Raw genomic sequence first — 18638 nt, forward strand, 5'->3', positions numbered from 1 at the left:
AAATGCACCCCAGACTCATTTTCAGGGGGTGGACCCCGGGGCGGTCCAGAGGAAAGGCCACAGGGTGGATACATCTGGGATTGGATGGATGATGTTATAAAATGTAACCTCTCGGGCACGCACGCGCGCGCGTCTTGTAACATCTTAGCCTTGGCAAATAAACCCTTTCTTATCTCACCCCTAATTAACTGCTCCGGAGATTTTTTCAGCACCTAAATCCCACGGTAACAACATCATTTGATGTAATGATTCTGAAATTATTAGTAACTACTGTAAGCTGATCTTAAAAGTTGTGAAAGACTATTATTCCCTTTGCAGCTGATATTTTTTTGGGGTTTTTTTAAAGGTCTGAGAAACCATTACATTGGCCAGTCTGACTTTCCATATAAAGGTTATGCATTTGTTTTTTTATACCTTCATTCCTCCCCTAAGTGGGGTATGAGTAAAGCATTCCTTTCAAAGACATTACTATATCTTCAAATATTTTCTATACCTTAATATTTTCTAATAATTTCTTTTGGTGCTTTATTATTAGCAATTAGTAGAGAACAGAGTTTATCATTTCTTCTTTTTCCAGTGTCAGCTTCCTGATATATACTCCACAATTAGGTGGAATACCAAAAATATAATGAAAATCATTGTTTTGGTACAAGGAAATATTTACAAGACATAATTTGTAATTTATGATTCATAACAAACCCTATTTTATTTGTGCCTACTAGTATCAGTCTAAGGTATGCAAGAAAAACAGGTGTCTTCATATATATATATGAAGAAGGAACTAAAATTGAAAAATACATTATTATCCATTAGATTAGAACTTCAGATATTGTTATTTCAGCTCTCTGCACATTTTTTTTAAAACTACTTCTTTTCAACATGAATACCGAGAGAAAATAACTAAAAGCTTCACAGTACATTGCCTAGTTCACAGCAGGGAAACTGTAACCAATTGTAAGTATATCTGTAGTGTATAGAGCTGTACTTCATAATTCATTTTGAAAAATTAGTTGAAATACAACTATCAAATACCAGATTAATCTTGAAATTTCAAAGATTCGGTAGAAAAAATATGATCTTAATTTCAGTTTCTAGTTTCCTAAATGTCACACAGTGGGTAATATTATATAAGCTTTCATCAAATCTCTGGTTTATATGAATGTATTCCTCCAATATGGAGTTTAATGCTTTACAAAAGGGCAGGTGCAATCAATTAATATTCATATAATGAACTTCTATTTTACTCTGCATCTTTCCTTATCTTCATCTTTATAAAATGAATGGTAGAAACAAACTATTATTCCTAGAGATTGGTTTTAATCAATACTGGTAGATAGATTACAATTTTACCCATAATTACATCTTAATGCAGACTAAATATTACTTGCATTCCGGGATTGTAAGAAGGTAATTGATATTTATGCTTTCATTCCTATATTCTCTAGCCGTCATTCTTCCTGCAGATTTTCTTCTATCTGGACAAAAATTTGCAATGAGGAAAAATAAGATTTGAATGAGCTTCAGACAGACTGAATAATAAAATGCAAAGCACATTGTGTGGGTTTTGGAAAATTACACTTTAAAACCATCTCTGAAATTTAAAAAGAAAAATGAATAGGGGTTTTAGGCAGATTACTCCCGTTAATGTCACTGGGAATTGTGCAGCTAAGATCCATCTGTACTGGGAGGGTTCTTTTTCTCAAAAAAAAAAAAAAAAATAGCACTATATTGTTAGGAAATATACCACTTTTCAGTAATTGTGAGGGTACCTGGAGTTTTAGGAGCTCATATAAGGGGGAAGATAATAGAATACCCATTAAATACTATCTCTTAGAATCTCCAGTGATAATTCAGTATGCTAAAACATTGCCTCTTGGAGCTCTCTTTCCCCCTTTTTTGCCTACTCAAATGTGGAGTGTTCTCAGATAATTTCAAAATGAGTATATGTGCTGAATAGGAGTACCCTATGAGCAATATAAAATAAGTATATTCATCTACAGCACCTCATCAACTGCCCTGTGTTATTGCATGTCTTACTTGGTAAGCAGGAAGAAAGTACACCTTTTGCAGTCTATGCATGGGAAAGTAATTCTACACTAAATGTATGAGCATTTAAAGTTTAATGCAAACTATGCACAAATAGCGGTAATTACTTCTGTAAAGTCATTATTTACGTAGCACTCATAGCTCCTCCAATTTAGCTAAGAAGAGCTGTAGCCTGGATTTGACTACATAAATTGGCTTATACACTTCAGTATATGAACTGTTTTAGTCATAGTGGCACATGTTTTAATGGAAAAGTATACACTTCTTCCACTGCTCAAGCCATGCACTAAACATTTTACTGATTAAAGTGTTATAAAACCAGCAACACCTAACAGCAGTATAAAATTGGTAGAAGTTTTCTGTCATGTGCTATGAAACTGCTTATAAATTTTATATGTATTTGGTCTGTCATCAAAGAACAAATATGAAGACATCATATTAAAGACGCTATAGTTACACTGTATTTCCATAAGAGTGAGTTGCCTAAGAAATTTACCCAGAGTAAGTTTCAGTTCTATTGATTTTTTTTTCCTATTCAACTCAGGCCATTTTTTCTAGGATGGTTGTCCTAATGAAGTCCTAATGTAACCATAATGGAAGAATTCATCCTTAAAGTCAGCATGAAGATTTTATTAGGTTTTTTTTTACATTGTGGAAAAACGGCAAAATTTGGGAAACAGGCCTTTCTCTACTTCAATAAAATTAAGGAAAGACTGTATTTGGCCTTTCACTACTGTTTTGTCAGGCCTGTAGAATTGCTACAATTCCTTTTGGACAAGGTCTTACGTTGGAAATAATAATAATAATAATAATAATAATAATAATAATAGAAATAGAAAACTTTACGGTCGTATTTAAAAGAATTTATTTAGTGAAATCAGAATTCTTGAATTTAAAGATAAGATAAAACCTAAAACTACTTCTCAGCTTCTTTTCAACTACAATAGTTATCAGGGTCTTTAGGCCTGACCCTAGGATGGTTATTTCTCTTGGGAGCTACCTGCAACCTGCTTCACCCAGGTCTTTTTACACTAGGCAACAATTTTAGGAAATGTGTCCATATGAATCATGAACAATCCTACCAGAAGGAATTGCTGCTTTGAAAATGCATTAATATGTCTCTTTCTGCCTATTCTGAAAAATAAGTGTTATTTTGTAGAACACAACACATGGCGTATACATTTGGTGTAAACAATGTTAATGTGTCGTTAGTAGGAAGCTACTTCGATAGGTACTAAAGAACACTGGGATTTAGACTGTAACTTTAGCTCAGAACAATTGTTTCACCTTGTGGACAAAGGCTTTGTCTGCTCTGCTTTACGTGGTCCAAGGTTGCCTTTAAGACTAATACGTGCCCTTGCATGATCTAGGTGATTTACTTTTGTGTCAGACAGTCCTGAATAAAAAAACCTGCAGGTTACCCTTAGTGTAGAACTTTTTCTGTCCACTTTCCATACATAGAAAGCACACACTTTTTTGAAGCCTGGTTTAGAGGGAGTTTTTCTTCAAAGTATGTGGGCATAGACAAGATTATTTTTAACTTTTTCGTGTCTTTATTTCTTCTCTGCTTCCACTTTGCTTTTAAGGGCTTGTAATCTGCTGCATGCAAAGAGGAACAACTGCTTCAAATGCACCATCCTGGATCTGCCATGATCGTTCTTTGTGTTCCTCAAGGATCTAAATCAGCAAAACAAGAATCAAATCAGCACATTTTTCAGCTGCCCCCACCCCCAGGGGTTGGGCTTCCCAAATACTGTTGGGTTCTTTTCACATGGGTTCATGAATTCAAGACTTCATCAGATTTTCTCCAGAGGCCTGTAAGGCTTATTCTAAGACTATAATATCTAGTAATGTCTACTCCTGGGAAAGTCATTAATTCAACAGCTTTATATATTTCCTTATGTTTGCCTAGCAACCTAACTCTACATATTGTTTCCCTCACACACTCTTGTATTCATATCATGCCTTAATCAATACAAGACCAACCTGTAGCACATTATTTTCTCAGAATTTATTGCTATAAATGGTGGCAATCTCTAAGAAGACTGGTCTGTGTATGCAAAATACCAGTTCAAGAATCCTACCGCAAACATTAAACTAAAAAGCTCTCTGCAGTAAATAGTGTTCTGACAAGAGCAACAGAAAAATGGTTCACTTTTTGCACATTCTTTCTTCCCTACCATAGTAAGCAAGGCCTTGCCTACTGCTGCTTAACAGAATATCTTTACAAATGTAAATGTCATCGCTTCTGCTTTGCATACATTTTTAGTTTAAATTGCAATTGTATTGCAGTTGCTAAGAATCTGATGAAGTCTGATTCTGCGAAATTTCTTTGAAGACAAATGTTCAGTCTAATGGCATTGAGCAAGTTGGTTCTGAGAATAGTTTACCAGACTACCTTGTGCTGTATGTGCGCTTGTACTCTGTGGCTGTGACCATGCTGCTACTTCACCCATGAATAAAAAGTTTCTCTACAAGTGTAATTCAGACTTCTTGTAATTATAGTTGTGTTAATATAAGTGAATATATTATTCTTCAACTACTATAGCTTCTGTATGGTTTAACATGATAGAAATAACTATCTTGATATCTCTCTCAATTAAATATTTTCTTTAATAGCAATTTCTTTAATTTTCTAATTATTATTATTTTTAGTTACTATAGAGTAACAAAGCACCCCTACTGCAGAATTTGCATTAAAGGTAATGAACCCAAAACTAATTTTCTGCATTTTCACTACATTTTATGATATGACTAATGATAATTTTTCATTATAAAATTAAAGCAAATAACTTTGCACTCCTTTTTTCAACAGATCTTCTGTAATTAGTGATTTATGTTTATTAAATTATTTTAATTTTTGTCACATATCAAGGACAATCTACCATATGTTTTACACTAATTAGTACTTTGTTTATTTCAAAAATTCCATTAGTTCAGCAGCTACTTTTTAAACACTACCAGTATGGAAAAGGAGATTTTGCCTGAGTTTTGTGAAAAATAAATAAGGTGCTTCTTCTTTATAAGTAACCCAGACACATACCCAAATCCTCAGCAGATGATTCAGATAGAGAGACAAGTGATTTCTAGATACAATACAATTATGTAGTTTGTATTTAAAAAACACAGAATTAAGTGGAAGTGAATATACTTCTATGTGCAATGTCCATTGGTTTATAAATATTATCTTTTCTTTCAAAAAGAGAAAAATAAACATAATGCACATGATACATATTTAAATGGGGCTAAGAAATGAGCTTTACTGTTTCTGGCATGGCTAGAGTATTTTGTTAATCCTAGAATGACGTCTACCTTTACAGATCATCTCTGTTCTTTCTTATAAGTAGCTTTGTACTTTCTTGGGAATCACTGTACATTAAGAGTCCCCTGGGCCATCATTCTCTACACTTCTTATTGCTGATATGAAGTCCTTCTAAATAAGATTTGATACTATACCAACCTTATTTAGTAAACACATAATTTCTGAACAATGATGATGTCCAAATGCTAGAATGTTCTAATAATACTTGTGTATTCAGACAAAAAAAAAAAGAAAATAGCATCAGAAAAGGAGCATTTATACCTCAGAAAAGCATTTGCGAATATATAAATCAATTTCTTTGCAGAGCCTTGTTTGATATATATTCCAAATAGTTTATAACTTATGATTTGTAACAATAGCAATTTGTAGCATTAAACCTGCATTATATGGGAAAACTGTGGTTTAAACAGGTTTTAAAATGGCTTTTGGTGGTGTCTTTGCAAACACATGCTTCTTCTTCCCACAACCCCCTTTGTTATCCATGCAGGAATGTCCTGGGAAGGTGTCCTGAGGTGTTTCCCATTTGGCCTTTGTTAAGCCCTTCCTGTGATTGGGTGTTCCTGTAAGCCCCTTGAGACTTCTAATTGGTTACTCTGTGAATCCTCCTAAACCCTATAAATGTAACATCCCCCACAATAAACTCTCTCTTGCCTCCTCTCCACGCCCGGTGTCCTGTGTCCTGTCTCCCTGCCAGCCATGGGGCCACGTGTGGGGGGGGAGGGGGGAGCACCTCTCCCCTCCAGGCTCAGGGCCTGAAAAAACCCCTGAGATACCCCTGGAGTTTCCCTTTCCCCATCCCTCAAAGCGTCGCAATGGTTCTTCAGATGGAAATGGAACTAGAACTGGGCCAGCCCCATGCCGTGGATGGGGAAAGGAATCCAGAGCAATTTGTGTGGTCAACCACCCATGATCTTTTCTTAGTGTCAGGCTGATACAATATAGTGCAACATAAAACCATGCAAAGTCATGCAACTTGTCTGATTAATTTGGTTGGAGACTTAAATTCAAAGCTATTTTACTATATTGAAGCTGATAAAACTATCCTGGGATGCAAGATGATTTGTTCTATTTACACATGGCTTCTAGCAATAGTTAACAATATAGTATTGTAGTTCATGTAATCATTTCAATTTTATTTAGATAGTAAATATGTATATATAATTTCTTTGACTGTTAACATGTTAGGTTAAAATATTTTGTTTATATATCGTAGTGCAATACAGGAGAAAAATTACAGAAATATGTGTAAAAGTGGGTCTATAAAGGCCTCCACACCAGTTTTTATACAGAATTAGTATGTTTTACTTCATAAAGTGATGTTTGTATATTTACATACTTTCTAACTGTATATGGGTAGATTTTTTTTATTTTCAGCATGCTGGTGTCAGAACCCTACCATGCTGAACAAATGCAGGTGGAAATAAATGTCATGATAAACAATTTTTTGTTTACCCCTCTGACATTCCAGGACCCTGAGAGGTTTGTTTATTTTTTTGTGTGTTTCCCATCAGGATGAGCAATTCCTATTTCCCTGAGAATTTGAACTTAATTTTCCTAAGTTATAGGTGCTTCTAATATTTACTCACTAACATAATTAATTATTTCTTAGTAGTTTTCTAGAGAAATTAATTCACATATTTTATCTTTAAATATAATTCACATATTTTATCTTTCAATAATGAGGAAGAATTTTTATTTAATGTACTTTCATTATAAATTTTTCTGCATTTTTTAACTCTTGTGTTTTCTATTGAGAAGTCTAATACAGCAGGGTTTCTCTAGGCAGAAACTTAATTTCTGAGTTGAGAGATGCTACACCCAGTCTAATCACAGGTTAATTTTGAAATAACTTGGGTCTTATGAATGTTTTTTTCTATCTGGATGCTGCTACCAAGCATGTTGCTGTCCCAAGAAATATCACACGAAGGCCGACGTGTGATATGCTAACAGAGTTTTTTCTTAGTAGTTTTAATGGTAGCTCAAAATTAAAATTTGAGTCTTTTGAGAAAACTAAACCATGAAAACTTAAGCAAAAATCTTCAGCTGAAATTTAAGAAAATAAAGATATTAGAAAAAATAAGGTCTGAGAAGATAGTTTCAGCTAATGCCTCCTTTCCCTGAAATCTTAACATATTCCATTAAAAAAACCCAAATACTTTTTTTAATTTTAAAATTTCATCTGAGTGATTTTCTTTCTTTTCCAAGCTTTGCCAAGCTTGCTGTACTCTGTTCTCCCTAAAAATTAATTCTCATCCTTTTTAGTGTTTCTCTTCTCCTTTGATACTAATATTTGATTTTTAATATTGCTTTCCTACAAGATTCTCTGATCTAGTAATCAATTGTTGAATTAACTCTTCAGGATCTATTTATTATAGAATAAGCAGTAGACATTATAGACTTTGCAGCTTTGTTAGAAAAAAATTCCATTCCTCTGATTTCAAACTAAAGGGACAAACTAGTGAGTTTTCTGGAACTCAGCAGTGTCCATGGAGCCTATAAATTACAGTATCTGAATGCTAACATAACTTGGCTACATTTTGACTCTAAATCCTGGTGGTTGACTGGTTAGTATTTTAATCAGCACAAACTGCTTATTATGAATGAGATTCCTCTGCATTTACACTGACCTATTAAAGTCTGTTTCACTTCCTGACCTTGAGAAATTTGAAAACATTCTTTTCAGATAGGTACAGGTTTTGCCATAGTTATTTTGTTTAAAAAAGACAAGAAAAGAGTAACTGACTTAGATTTGTAAGATTGGGTTTCAGGGAACAATATAGATATTGCATCACTACCCATATTATTTCACAAAATGTGAAAAATTGAAAAAATACATTTCAGTTGTAGATTAGATGGCCCCATTCCTTAAGTTAATGGTACCTAAACATTTCTATGTCCCTGTAAATTAGAAAATACTTTTACATTATTGATTACATCTTTATTCTTCAGATCAATTTCAAATTTTCTTGGTAGAGTTTAAACAGCTATGTGACTGCACAGAATTAGTTTGTGATATTTTTCTATGTTACTCAGACAAAGATAGGTCAGATTCTGAAATTATTTGAACAGTAACTGAGCAAAACACTATCAAAAGATATACTATTAAAAGACATGTATTGGCATAGAAGTATTAACTCCTTTCTGTAGATTTATGTGTCTGGATGCATTTAAGACTAAATGAACCTGTTTTGAGCACAGGAATAACAAATTCTTGGTGTATATAGATAAAATAAACCACTTCAATTAGTAATGAAAGGTAATCAGTACACTCTGTTATCAATAGGTTATAGCAGTTAAAAGTAACTCTTAGAAATTGTAACAAAAGGAAAAAGTTATTTAATTTCCTCTTTTTGTTAAAATTATAAAAGAAAAATCTATCTTATAATACAAAGTAAATCTAGAAGAGTTTTGCATTTAGCCTATTCCTAATGCTATTTTTACTGGCATAAACTTGTAAAGCAGCAAATATTTGAAAAATTGCAGTACCCAAAACAAAGAGCATAATTTTGAGCAAATGTTGTGTAAAATCAAGGTTTGAAATTTTGAGGACAGATTATTGCCTTGAGTAAATTCTCATTCTTCAAAATTACATCATTTTACAGGGACTTGTGCAGTTGAACTATGAGCAAATCCCAGGATAGAGATAAAGTGACAGAGACTGAGTGGCCTCTTTTTGGATAATATGTTCCAGCACTTAATCAAAGTCATTGTGAAAAAGAAAATGTGAAAAACAGTAGAGGAGTTTAAAAACAGTGTGCTGATTTTACCTTGGAGTAGGAAGGAGGATGAAGTAGATTGTCATATTTGGATCTGTATGTCTATGATTTTATGATTTTTGTGATAACTGATTCTGCAAATAATATATTTTTCTGCTTTTAATTGCAGCAGGAAAAGAATCAGGAAAGCTCAAGAAATAAAGGTAAGTGACAATTATTTAAAAAATGTGCACATTCTTATAATTATCACAAATCTAACATTCATTACTGGTAAGAAATATTCAGATGGTTTGTTTGCTGAGTATTTTGGTATTCGAAATGAAAAAAAATATATCCAGGAAAGAGGTTGAAATGTAGGTAGTATCTGTTTTTGGAACTCTGAGATGAATAAGGCTGACTGCTGTAGTCTGGATGGGATAGGCTGCACACTTCTCACAGAGTTTGTCCCTGACTATGGATGCTTATTATACTTCAATAAAATATCAGTGCCATCAATTTATTGTCTTCCTTTCCATTCAGTAAATCTGTAACTGGATGTGATTCCAGTTTATGCACAAATTAATAATTTCCTTAATAGATTGCCTTGCAACATGACTATTTTGGGTGTTTTTTGCCTACAAAATATTTTCACTGTACCTTACTCAGTGCCAGTGACTAAGCACTATGTGAAATAGAATATCTGGGTTAAAGAAACAGCCTTGTATCAAGAAAATTAGGACTTCATGCTTCTTTTTCTAATATAAAGTCTTTTAAGAGGCAGAACATTGAAATCTCTCAGTTAAAAATTTGCTAAGTAACCAATGAAAGACAAAATTGCCAATAGTGGCAAAGATTGTTCTCTTGATATTTTACTTCTTCATAGAGGTAGGATATGAGATACTTTAAAAGGGAAAACAGAGGGAAGGTAGGAGAAAGAACACCGGTTCTGTGTTACAAAGAGAGGAGGGAATTAAGTGACAAACTAACCTATATCCTTTGTATTGCCTTAGGAAGCAATGTGTAATCATGTCACCTGAGTTAGCTGTTCTTTATTCAGTTATTTATGTACTGCATCCCCTCCTCCCAAATTGTCCCTTTTCCCCACTCTCATCCCTTGGCAGGGATGGTATCTCAATTGGCTTGTTTTCCCCTCATACTAAGGCTAGACACAAGCATCTAAAGACAAACTAAAGCTGATGTTTGATTGGAGTTGTGTCAGGACAGTTACATTGTTCATGATGATACGATAATTTACATCATCTGAAGAACATATAGTCCTTCACTTGAAGAGTTTGCATGGAAAAATAACTGAACCAAAAAATCCTCTTCAATTTCAGCTAATTTGTGATTTATAATTTTTTATACAATATGAAGGTAATACAATATGAAGTTACATCATCTCTACATGTAGTGAGTGTATCCACAATATATTGTTCAAAAACCTTTCATGTCTTATGACTTAATACAAATTATAAAAAAGACTGTGAAAAATCAGATGAGATTACAGAAATAAGACATTTGCTCTAAAATTAAGTATTCACAATTAAGCATTTATCTACAAAGAAGGATCCTAAAATGGGCCACTTTTTTGGTTTTTATGATTTACTTCAGTTAGATTATGATGTTTGACAGTCTTTCTCCCACACCCCACCCCATCCTGTTACCAGGTGGTCATTATGGTATGTATGTGAGCAATAAGTAAAAGTAGGAATAAACTAATGACCTAAGTGGGAGTGCCTATCATATTCACTGACTGTTAGTCTAGTTAACTAATCACAGAAACAATTTTCAAAGGCTTGTAAAATATCGCCTACAACTACATCCAAAGGAATGCAGTAAAGTCTGCTTGAAGGAAGATATCCATTGTCTCCAAACAGGCAGTGAAATTGGTGCACAGCTGCACAAAGTTTGTTGTGATTTTATATGGAACATCTCTTGTGGAAATTTTCAACCTACTAAACATCCTACATGATATGCATGTCTCTGCCTAAACTGGCAATTCAACTTGGAAGTTTTTAGTGGTCTGGAAGACTATTCATGCACAGAGTAGGCCTTGCAACATAAACATATATCTACAGATATACTTTATTCTGTAATGCTTTTTTGGGATGCTTTTCTAATTGTTTTTTTTTTTTTTTGACATTCTCTTTTCATATTCTTTAAACTAATTTTTTTTTGTTCAAATACTCTTTTTCCATGTTATTGCAAAGTTTCAGAAATATATTTTTTATTTCACTTGTAACTTACAGCATGTAGGATCTTTAAACTCTTTCTGCTTAAAATACTGGTTGATATGGATGAAACAAGACTAAATTAATATTTCAGCATAAACCTTCTTGTGTTGGCAATGAATCACATGCAACATCTAAAGGTTTTGTGCTCTTCATGTGTTCTTGGGAGATAGCTAAATTATCCTCAGATTCTCAGGACAAGGTTCTAACAGTATTCCTTACACTCTGCATATTGCAGCCACTCTATGTGGTAAAAGGACTAAATGTTTTCTGTGGTTCCTTGACTGCTCTGATACTTTCAGAACCAGTGTTGTCTTCTTAATTCAGAGGAAAATTACAGCTCATCTCTGTCAAGTGAAATGCTGGAGTCTCTATTGTGCCTCATAACTTCCATTTATACCAGTATTTCAGTGTCTAATTTTTATTAATAATTTAATTACATTGTATATTTATAAGAGGAGAGGATGTTGCAGCATAATTAAAGTCAAATGCTTTTTGACTTCAGTGGGATAAAGATATTAGTAACAAGGACCATTCTGTATATTTTATTATATTAAAAATGCCAGTAATTTTTCATTTTACTTTATTTATTGCTATAAAATAAAACTGATTACTATTCATATTTTAGTAAAGATGTTCTTATTTTTCTGTAGTGTTTGTTTTTTTTTTTCTGCCATTTTTCTGACCTGTTTGTTTTTCCCGTCTGTTACTTCTTCTGTCAGCCTCTAAGTCAATCACACCAGAAGGGAAGCCAATACTCAAACATACCCTATTCTGACAGAAACCCCATCTCTCTCTGATCTGTGATATTCTTTTTCTTGTTTTTTTTTAACAGGTAACAGATCTTTTTGTATACTGTTTGAGAAAAGCAACACTGCTTTTATGTAAAATAATATGTTAACATTACACAATTTTAGTGTATGCTGGCAAACTTTCTTATACTTCTGATAATTTTTTGTGCATGGAAATGAGTATCACCAGTGCAAAATACAAATGAGATTAGTTTCATAACACTTCTGTAATATGAAAGAAATAACAAGGCAAATAATCACCTACTAAACTTCGCTGAATTTTGCTTGCTGGCTTGGAGTCACAGTTTGACCTTCCTTACCTCTCTTTTCCAGTGTTAACTCCTTCAGACAAAAAAATCCATTTTATTCCAAACCTATAGTGAAAGATAAAATAGATATTTTTGTAATGAATTGAAAATATCAGAAATTGTATTACATTTAAGCAATGTGAAGAATTTTCCTCACAGCCTATGCTTGACTTTGGAGACATTCATGTGCTTTTAGTAAAGAACATTATGAAGTATAGAAATGTATGGAAATACTTTCTGACAATATTATTCTAGAAAACTTTTTTTCTGAGGTACCAGAAGGTTGATTAGTGAAACAAATCAACTATTTGCCAAACCTGAAAGGCATCTCTATTCCTTTGATCAGAAAAAAACATTAGCACACAGGAAACAACAAGCCACAAAATATTTCGGTTAAATGGTAGCATTTCAGATGACCAGTTCCTAAACTCAGTCACAGTTTGAATTACAGCACAATAGTTTTATTTTTTGAGAACTTAGAAGCCAATTTCAGTATAGATAAGCAGTTTGTAAGACACATTTCCAAAGAAACACAGTAAAATCAGAGAAAACAAATTCTGAATTTCTGCTGATAGTAAGGTGATTATTTTGTTGATATTGAAGAATGATATGATACTGAACACAAGTTGTGTTACTTTAGCTATTTATTTTAGTAATGTAAAGAACACTCACTGAAAGATATAAAAAGTTCTCCACCTAAGATTTGGAAAAGATGCACTTTTCACAGCATTTTCAAAATGTGCATGCAAATAGTTTTAATGATAGTAACTCAAAGAGTTTTACTTTAGTTAAGTGCACTTTAGATACAAACTGTATAGTATGCTGCTAAAATGTTTGCTAGCTACTCTTGATCTGAGCTTTAAATGCCACTAACACTCAAAACTAAAAAGATTAGAGAATTTTGACTGACATATTTTTAATTACTTCTTGAGTTTCTAATTATACTTAATATTTCTCATTTTTTGCTTACCTTAGTAATTGGAATGTAAAACCATTGTTGACTCACAGATCAGTTTCAAAAACATAATTCTCTATGATTATGAACAAATTGCTAGACTTTTCTGATATCATTAACAAACATCTGTTCCTTTTATAGTCTTTAGCTACCAAAACTAAAGGGGAAATCATATGGGCACCACTTGCATATCTTACTTGCTTTTTACTCCTTAAAATGTTAACATACCTGCACAACACTTGTGGCCCTGTCTGGGATTCCAGATTGGTGTAATCTTTTTCTATACAATGATAAAGGTAAGACAAGAAGGAGTAGGAAAAGCTTAAGATAGTTCAATATTGAAAGAATTTAAGGGACAAAACCAGTAAGGCCTTAATTACATCAATAAGTTGTAAAAATGAAATTGTATCTGGAGATACTCTCAAAAGCCAGTGAGTGAACAAACAGATCTATCCTTCAGTATGTCTGACTGTTATTATTTTTGATGACAGACAAAGCTGTGTATGTTCTGATGTAGAATACATGTCATCAACATCCTTTGTCATGTTAAACCAATTAGCTGTGGCAAAAAATACACTTCATTACTTTCTTTGATGTATCCAGTGACTCCTTATGTTTGCTCAATCAAATTATTCTAAATTTGTATTTCACCAGTCATGTATTAATTGTATATTGTTAGAATATGAACTGCAATCCTCCTGGACTGAACTGATTAATGTTTTGGTTTGTTACACTGTAATAACCCTTCTGTGCTAGAGTAGTACATTTCAGAAAAACAAAGTAATATTTTAGAGAATATGTGTAACAGCAAGCAGGTTAGTAAATGTTTGTTCAAGAATGTTGTTTTCATTGAAATGCAGCTACTAAATACTCTGACCTACAGGTTCTTTGTTTTGAAGTTTTTTTACTTTGTCATTATGTTCCAACTTATCTGAGTGAATAAACTTTCAGGAGTTGGTTTGAGGTTTGTTTGAATTAAATGCAACAAATACTATCCCCTTTAACTGTTCCAGTCCCCTCCAGAGCCTAGTCAACTGAAACTCAAATCTCTTTTCTCACTTAAGAATTAAGTAACATAAGCCATACGAAAAGCCATAAAAAATACCATTCTGTTTTCCACCTGAACTGTTCTCATTTCCTTTTTGTTTCCATGCTCTTACAAAAGACGTGCAGATATAATGTTAGTAACTGAACATTGTGGGGTTTTTTTAATTTATTCTCATCTTGGAGTGGCTTTAGCATGGTTAACATTTATAAAAATGCCCTTTTTTTCCCCCCTGGCTTCAATCAATTCAGAGTCAGATTATGAAATGCATTGAAAAGAAACAAACCTCTTTATGTGGGAAAATATTTTTAATATAACAATTAATCTTAAAATATTATATTTGAACAGGCCTGAAGCTCGTTGTGAGAAAGTAAAGTATGTGGGTCAGAATGTCAGATGTCAGTTCCAGATAATATCTTTGATAACAATGTGATTACCCAGACACAGAAAGCATACATTAAGAGCAAGGTCTGTGTTGTACTCTACAGCTTTGTGAAAGGTTATCTTATTTCTTTTCAGCAAAGCATTATTTGATGACACTCAATTCCAGTTTTGATATCTATCTGTAAACACAGCACAGTATTTGTGTAGTAATCTAGTCAGGCTTGCTACCAGTGTAATACCATAGAGATAAACAGTGTAAATGCCACAAATATATTTGACCTGCCAGTTGTTGGCTTGAGGTAAATGTATTTCATCTTAGTCAAGAAAGTAACTAAAAGTGCTCAAGTAATAACAGGGGAATACAACATGGTGCAAGTATTTTACAGAATTGCAATATTTACCTCCCAGACATTTCATAAACTCCAGATATGTATTCCATACCAGTGAAAACTTCTCTACAGTTTTAGTATGGCAGTGTCAGGGAAAGAACGGCATCCTATAGAATTTCCTGAGTGTTATGTTACAAATTATGTCCACATTTCTGCATAGGAGTTATTTCCAGCTTTATGTTGGTTGGCTCCAAAGTTTCTAAGTTCATTTTTGCTATAAGCAAGTATATATACTAAAAGAATAGTAACTAAAACCCAAAAGAGTTGGAATGAGTCTGAAAAGTTTTTGTGAATTACACAAAAATTCACAACTGTCAGTGTATATTCAAAAGATGAATTGGAATAACGAGAGGTGTCTGTAACTTTTCTTAAATTCGCATGTCCATTATTTTTACCACTAATTAGAACTGTGTAAGGGGATCATACATAATCTAATGACCACTACAGAGTCAAATATTGATCTTTATTGCATATAATCATAATATGCATATGATAATGGAGAAAATGTGAAGGCAAACATGTTCTACAACTGTGTTTTGTTGCATTCATAAAAGGATGAAATTCATGTGAGATGTGTTTGACTTGTTAGCAGCTTTAGGAATGATACATACGAAGAATTTCTTTCTTCTTTGGATTTTCTTTATGGTAGAGAAATGGCCATCTAACTTTATTTTTTGTTCTCATATGTATGGCCTGTGTCAAAATTCCAGGCAAGAACTCTTCTGCAAAATGGTATCTCTATACTAGAAAGAGATATAATTGTTATTTCTGTATGTAGTAGAATAATAGAGGTAGCATAAGAGATTGGTGTCCCCATCTAGCATTTTAAAAAAAATTCATCCATGTACTCCTAAAATTTAGGTTACATTCTTTTAAATCTATTCAAAGTGGATATTGTGAACATAACTAGACAGAATATGTTCAGAAGTATTCACAAAGTTTCTCTCTGTAGTGCGCAAACACTTGATTTGAACAGATACAGCAGAGAAGACATTCAACATTGGCAGGGGAGGGGAGTGCTGAATACTGACTGGAATACATATTCATTCCTAATACGACTTATGTTGCTTTAGCGAAGTAGCTCAGAAGATGAATGTTTATTTAAATTTAAAAGTAAATGTATTAGTAGTCTGAATTTTAATGCTGTGTGACCCACAAAAGATTTTGAATAGCAGTACAGTTTGATTTTTTCACGTAATTATTTTAAAGCTTCCCTGTAAAAGTAGCTACTGTTTAACTTGAGCATTATATTGAAAATGTTTTAGATAGTTTCTTGTATTGTTTCAGGAGTAGGCTGAGAAGAGTAATGAGTATGACTTGAATTTAGGTTAGTCTATTCTTTTATTATTAATAATGTTGAGGTTTCAAAGTTAAAAACTAATGATAAAATGTTTCTAATTTCATATATTAGGATTCTCATTTGTGCTTAAGACAATACATATTTTCAATAATATTAGCTTTGGTTTACCTCTTCCATCTTAAAAGGGGTACACAAACCATAGAAGACTTTATGAAGTAATTTGAATTAGCTCTTGAGCACTGAAGACTTGCACTGAATTCAGAGAGAGAATGCAATGCAATGTAATGCAATGGGAAAGTATGTTTGGATCCTTTAATACACATATATGTATACATTAGTGCAATGTCTGTAGGCTATGCGTGTCATGTTTCTCACATGTAGTGAATATTCATTTGATTACACTAACAGTAGAAATCTAAATGTAAAACGGGTAATTCCCTGTGAAGCTTATGTGCTTTAAAAAGTTACCTACCTCTTCTGTGTACCCTAGTCCTTTGCAGAACCTTTATTCTCAGAATGAAGAGCGAAATACGATTTGCATCAGCACCACAGGTATCTAAGTTAAGTTTGCCATATAATAGCCAGGCGGGACAGGTTATTTCACAGCACTTGTCATGTAGAAGGCAATTGTTATGGTCAAAAACAATCAAATGAGAATGATAGTGCAATTCATGTTTTGTGTAATAGACTTTTAAAGCAAAATAATCTTCTTATCTTAGCAACTTGAAGTTTTCCTTTTAGAATAGATTTTCAAAAAGAATAGTGCATGTCAGAAACTATCCTAATGCTGTTACACTAGAAACTTACATTTTATTTGTAAATAAGCATAAAATGTAATAGCTAAAAAATCCACGTTAGTATTTTTGGGAAAGCAACTTTTGTTATTTGTTTTTATTTGTCTATAGCATAACCTTTTCTTTATCATTAGATCTGAGTATTGTCTCAATATAAGCTTAAATAAAATATTCTGCTGTGAGAATACTTGCTCTTGTTACTGAGCAAAAAGGAGGCTAGGATATTTATGTCACTTAAAAAGAATTACATAGAGACCCTTTTAGAAAGCCACAGAGATCTTTACAAGCTCTACAATAATTTTTTTAAGATATAAACATAAAACCCATTATAGGCAATAGTTTAATTAGACCATTCATAAAGAAGTGCTTAAAGTTGAGGAAGGGTTGTTCTGAAAGAAAAAAGTAAAGTGCAGGAGGAATACATAATATTTGGAAGCAAAAGATCGGGTATTTCAGAAATAAATTCTATTTAATTTATATTCTTTAACATACCCCCTTGTAAATAGGTGTCTTTTTAACTCAGGTACCATGCCACTGGTTTTTCTTGTATATTTGTAACACTAATAGCTATCAACATAACTTGCATATAGGTTTTCTGCGCTGTTTATAAGCTATAAACTTTTAAGAACAGTTATGCAGAGAAAAACTGACACAATTGTGTTACATAGGAGAAATTTCTATACTCATGCTGTCTAAAACAGAATTACTTTTTGCATTAATTTTGAATTCTTCAGAATGCTATTGATTATATATTAAGAATATATTTTTTCATATCAGATATCTCTCACAAGCCAATTAAAGGACAATCAGAACTTATATAAACTTGAAAGATGAGTCTGTTGAACATGATTTCCACCTCAACCCTCAATCCCAATAATTGCAGCACTGTGTATCACTCAGATGCTAGTTGAAACAATTACAGTATTCATTTTCTGCCTTAGTCTTTGAATAGCAAGGGTTGATGTGTTTCATTATCATTAAGGTCATGTTCTAGTTTACTTCAAGCACACTCTTTTGCCACTTGCTTCAGACACTAGAACACAATTAACAGTGTCAGATCCTGTTAATGTTTACATCATAACTGGAAGCAGATATTACAGTGAAGTGCAAATTAAAGACTGCTAAAATGCCTGCCACTAACAATTATGGTGGGGCAGTATAAAATTTCTCATTTGTTTCCAAAGGTCAGATTAATAAAGCTGCATGTCACATTATCATAAAGGGTGGATCCAGCTGTCTGTTTTGATTATGCTTAAAAGTCTAGCGTTTCTAAGGAAACTTTGCAAGGAATGAATACATCCATTTTAACTAGCAGTTTAAATGTGGGTAATTATTAGACCTTATTCTGAAGGGATCCAAATCAGAGGTTGTAGTCACT

The 18638-nt window shown here is 32.9% G+C and overlaps 1 protein-coding gene across 5 annotated transcripts in view; it reads left to right on the forward strand.

Annotated features, from left to right (window-relative positions):
• The window catches only part of FSTL5 (follistatin like 5), a 283323-nt gene that overhangs the window by 33657 nt on the left and 231028 nt on the right, over positions 1-18638 (forward strand). For 3 of the 5 annotated variants that reach the window (XM_027636132.1, XM_027636127.1, XM_027636130.1), the window contains exon 3: positions 9254-9287. In XM_027636132.1, the coding sequence (XP_027491933.1) occupies positions 9254-9287 (34 nt within the window). The remainder of the gene's footprint in view (positions 1-9253; positions 9288-18638) is intronic. The other 2 variants (XM_027636128.1, XM_027636131.1) reach the window with 1 other exon arrangement.

This window comes from Corapipo altera, unplaced genomic scaffold, assembly GCF_003945725.1.
Source record: "Corapipo altera isolate COAL_440 unplaced genomic scaffold, ASM394572v1 22b, whole genome shotgun sequence".
NCBI classification, from domain to species: Eukaryota; Metazoa; Chordata; class Aves; order Passeriformes; family Pipridae; genus Corapipo; species Corapipo altera.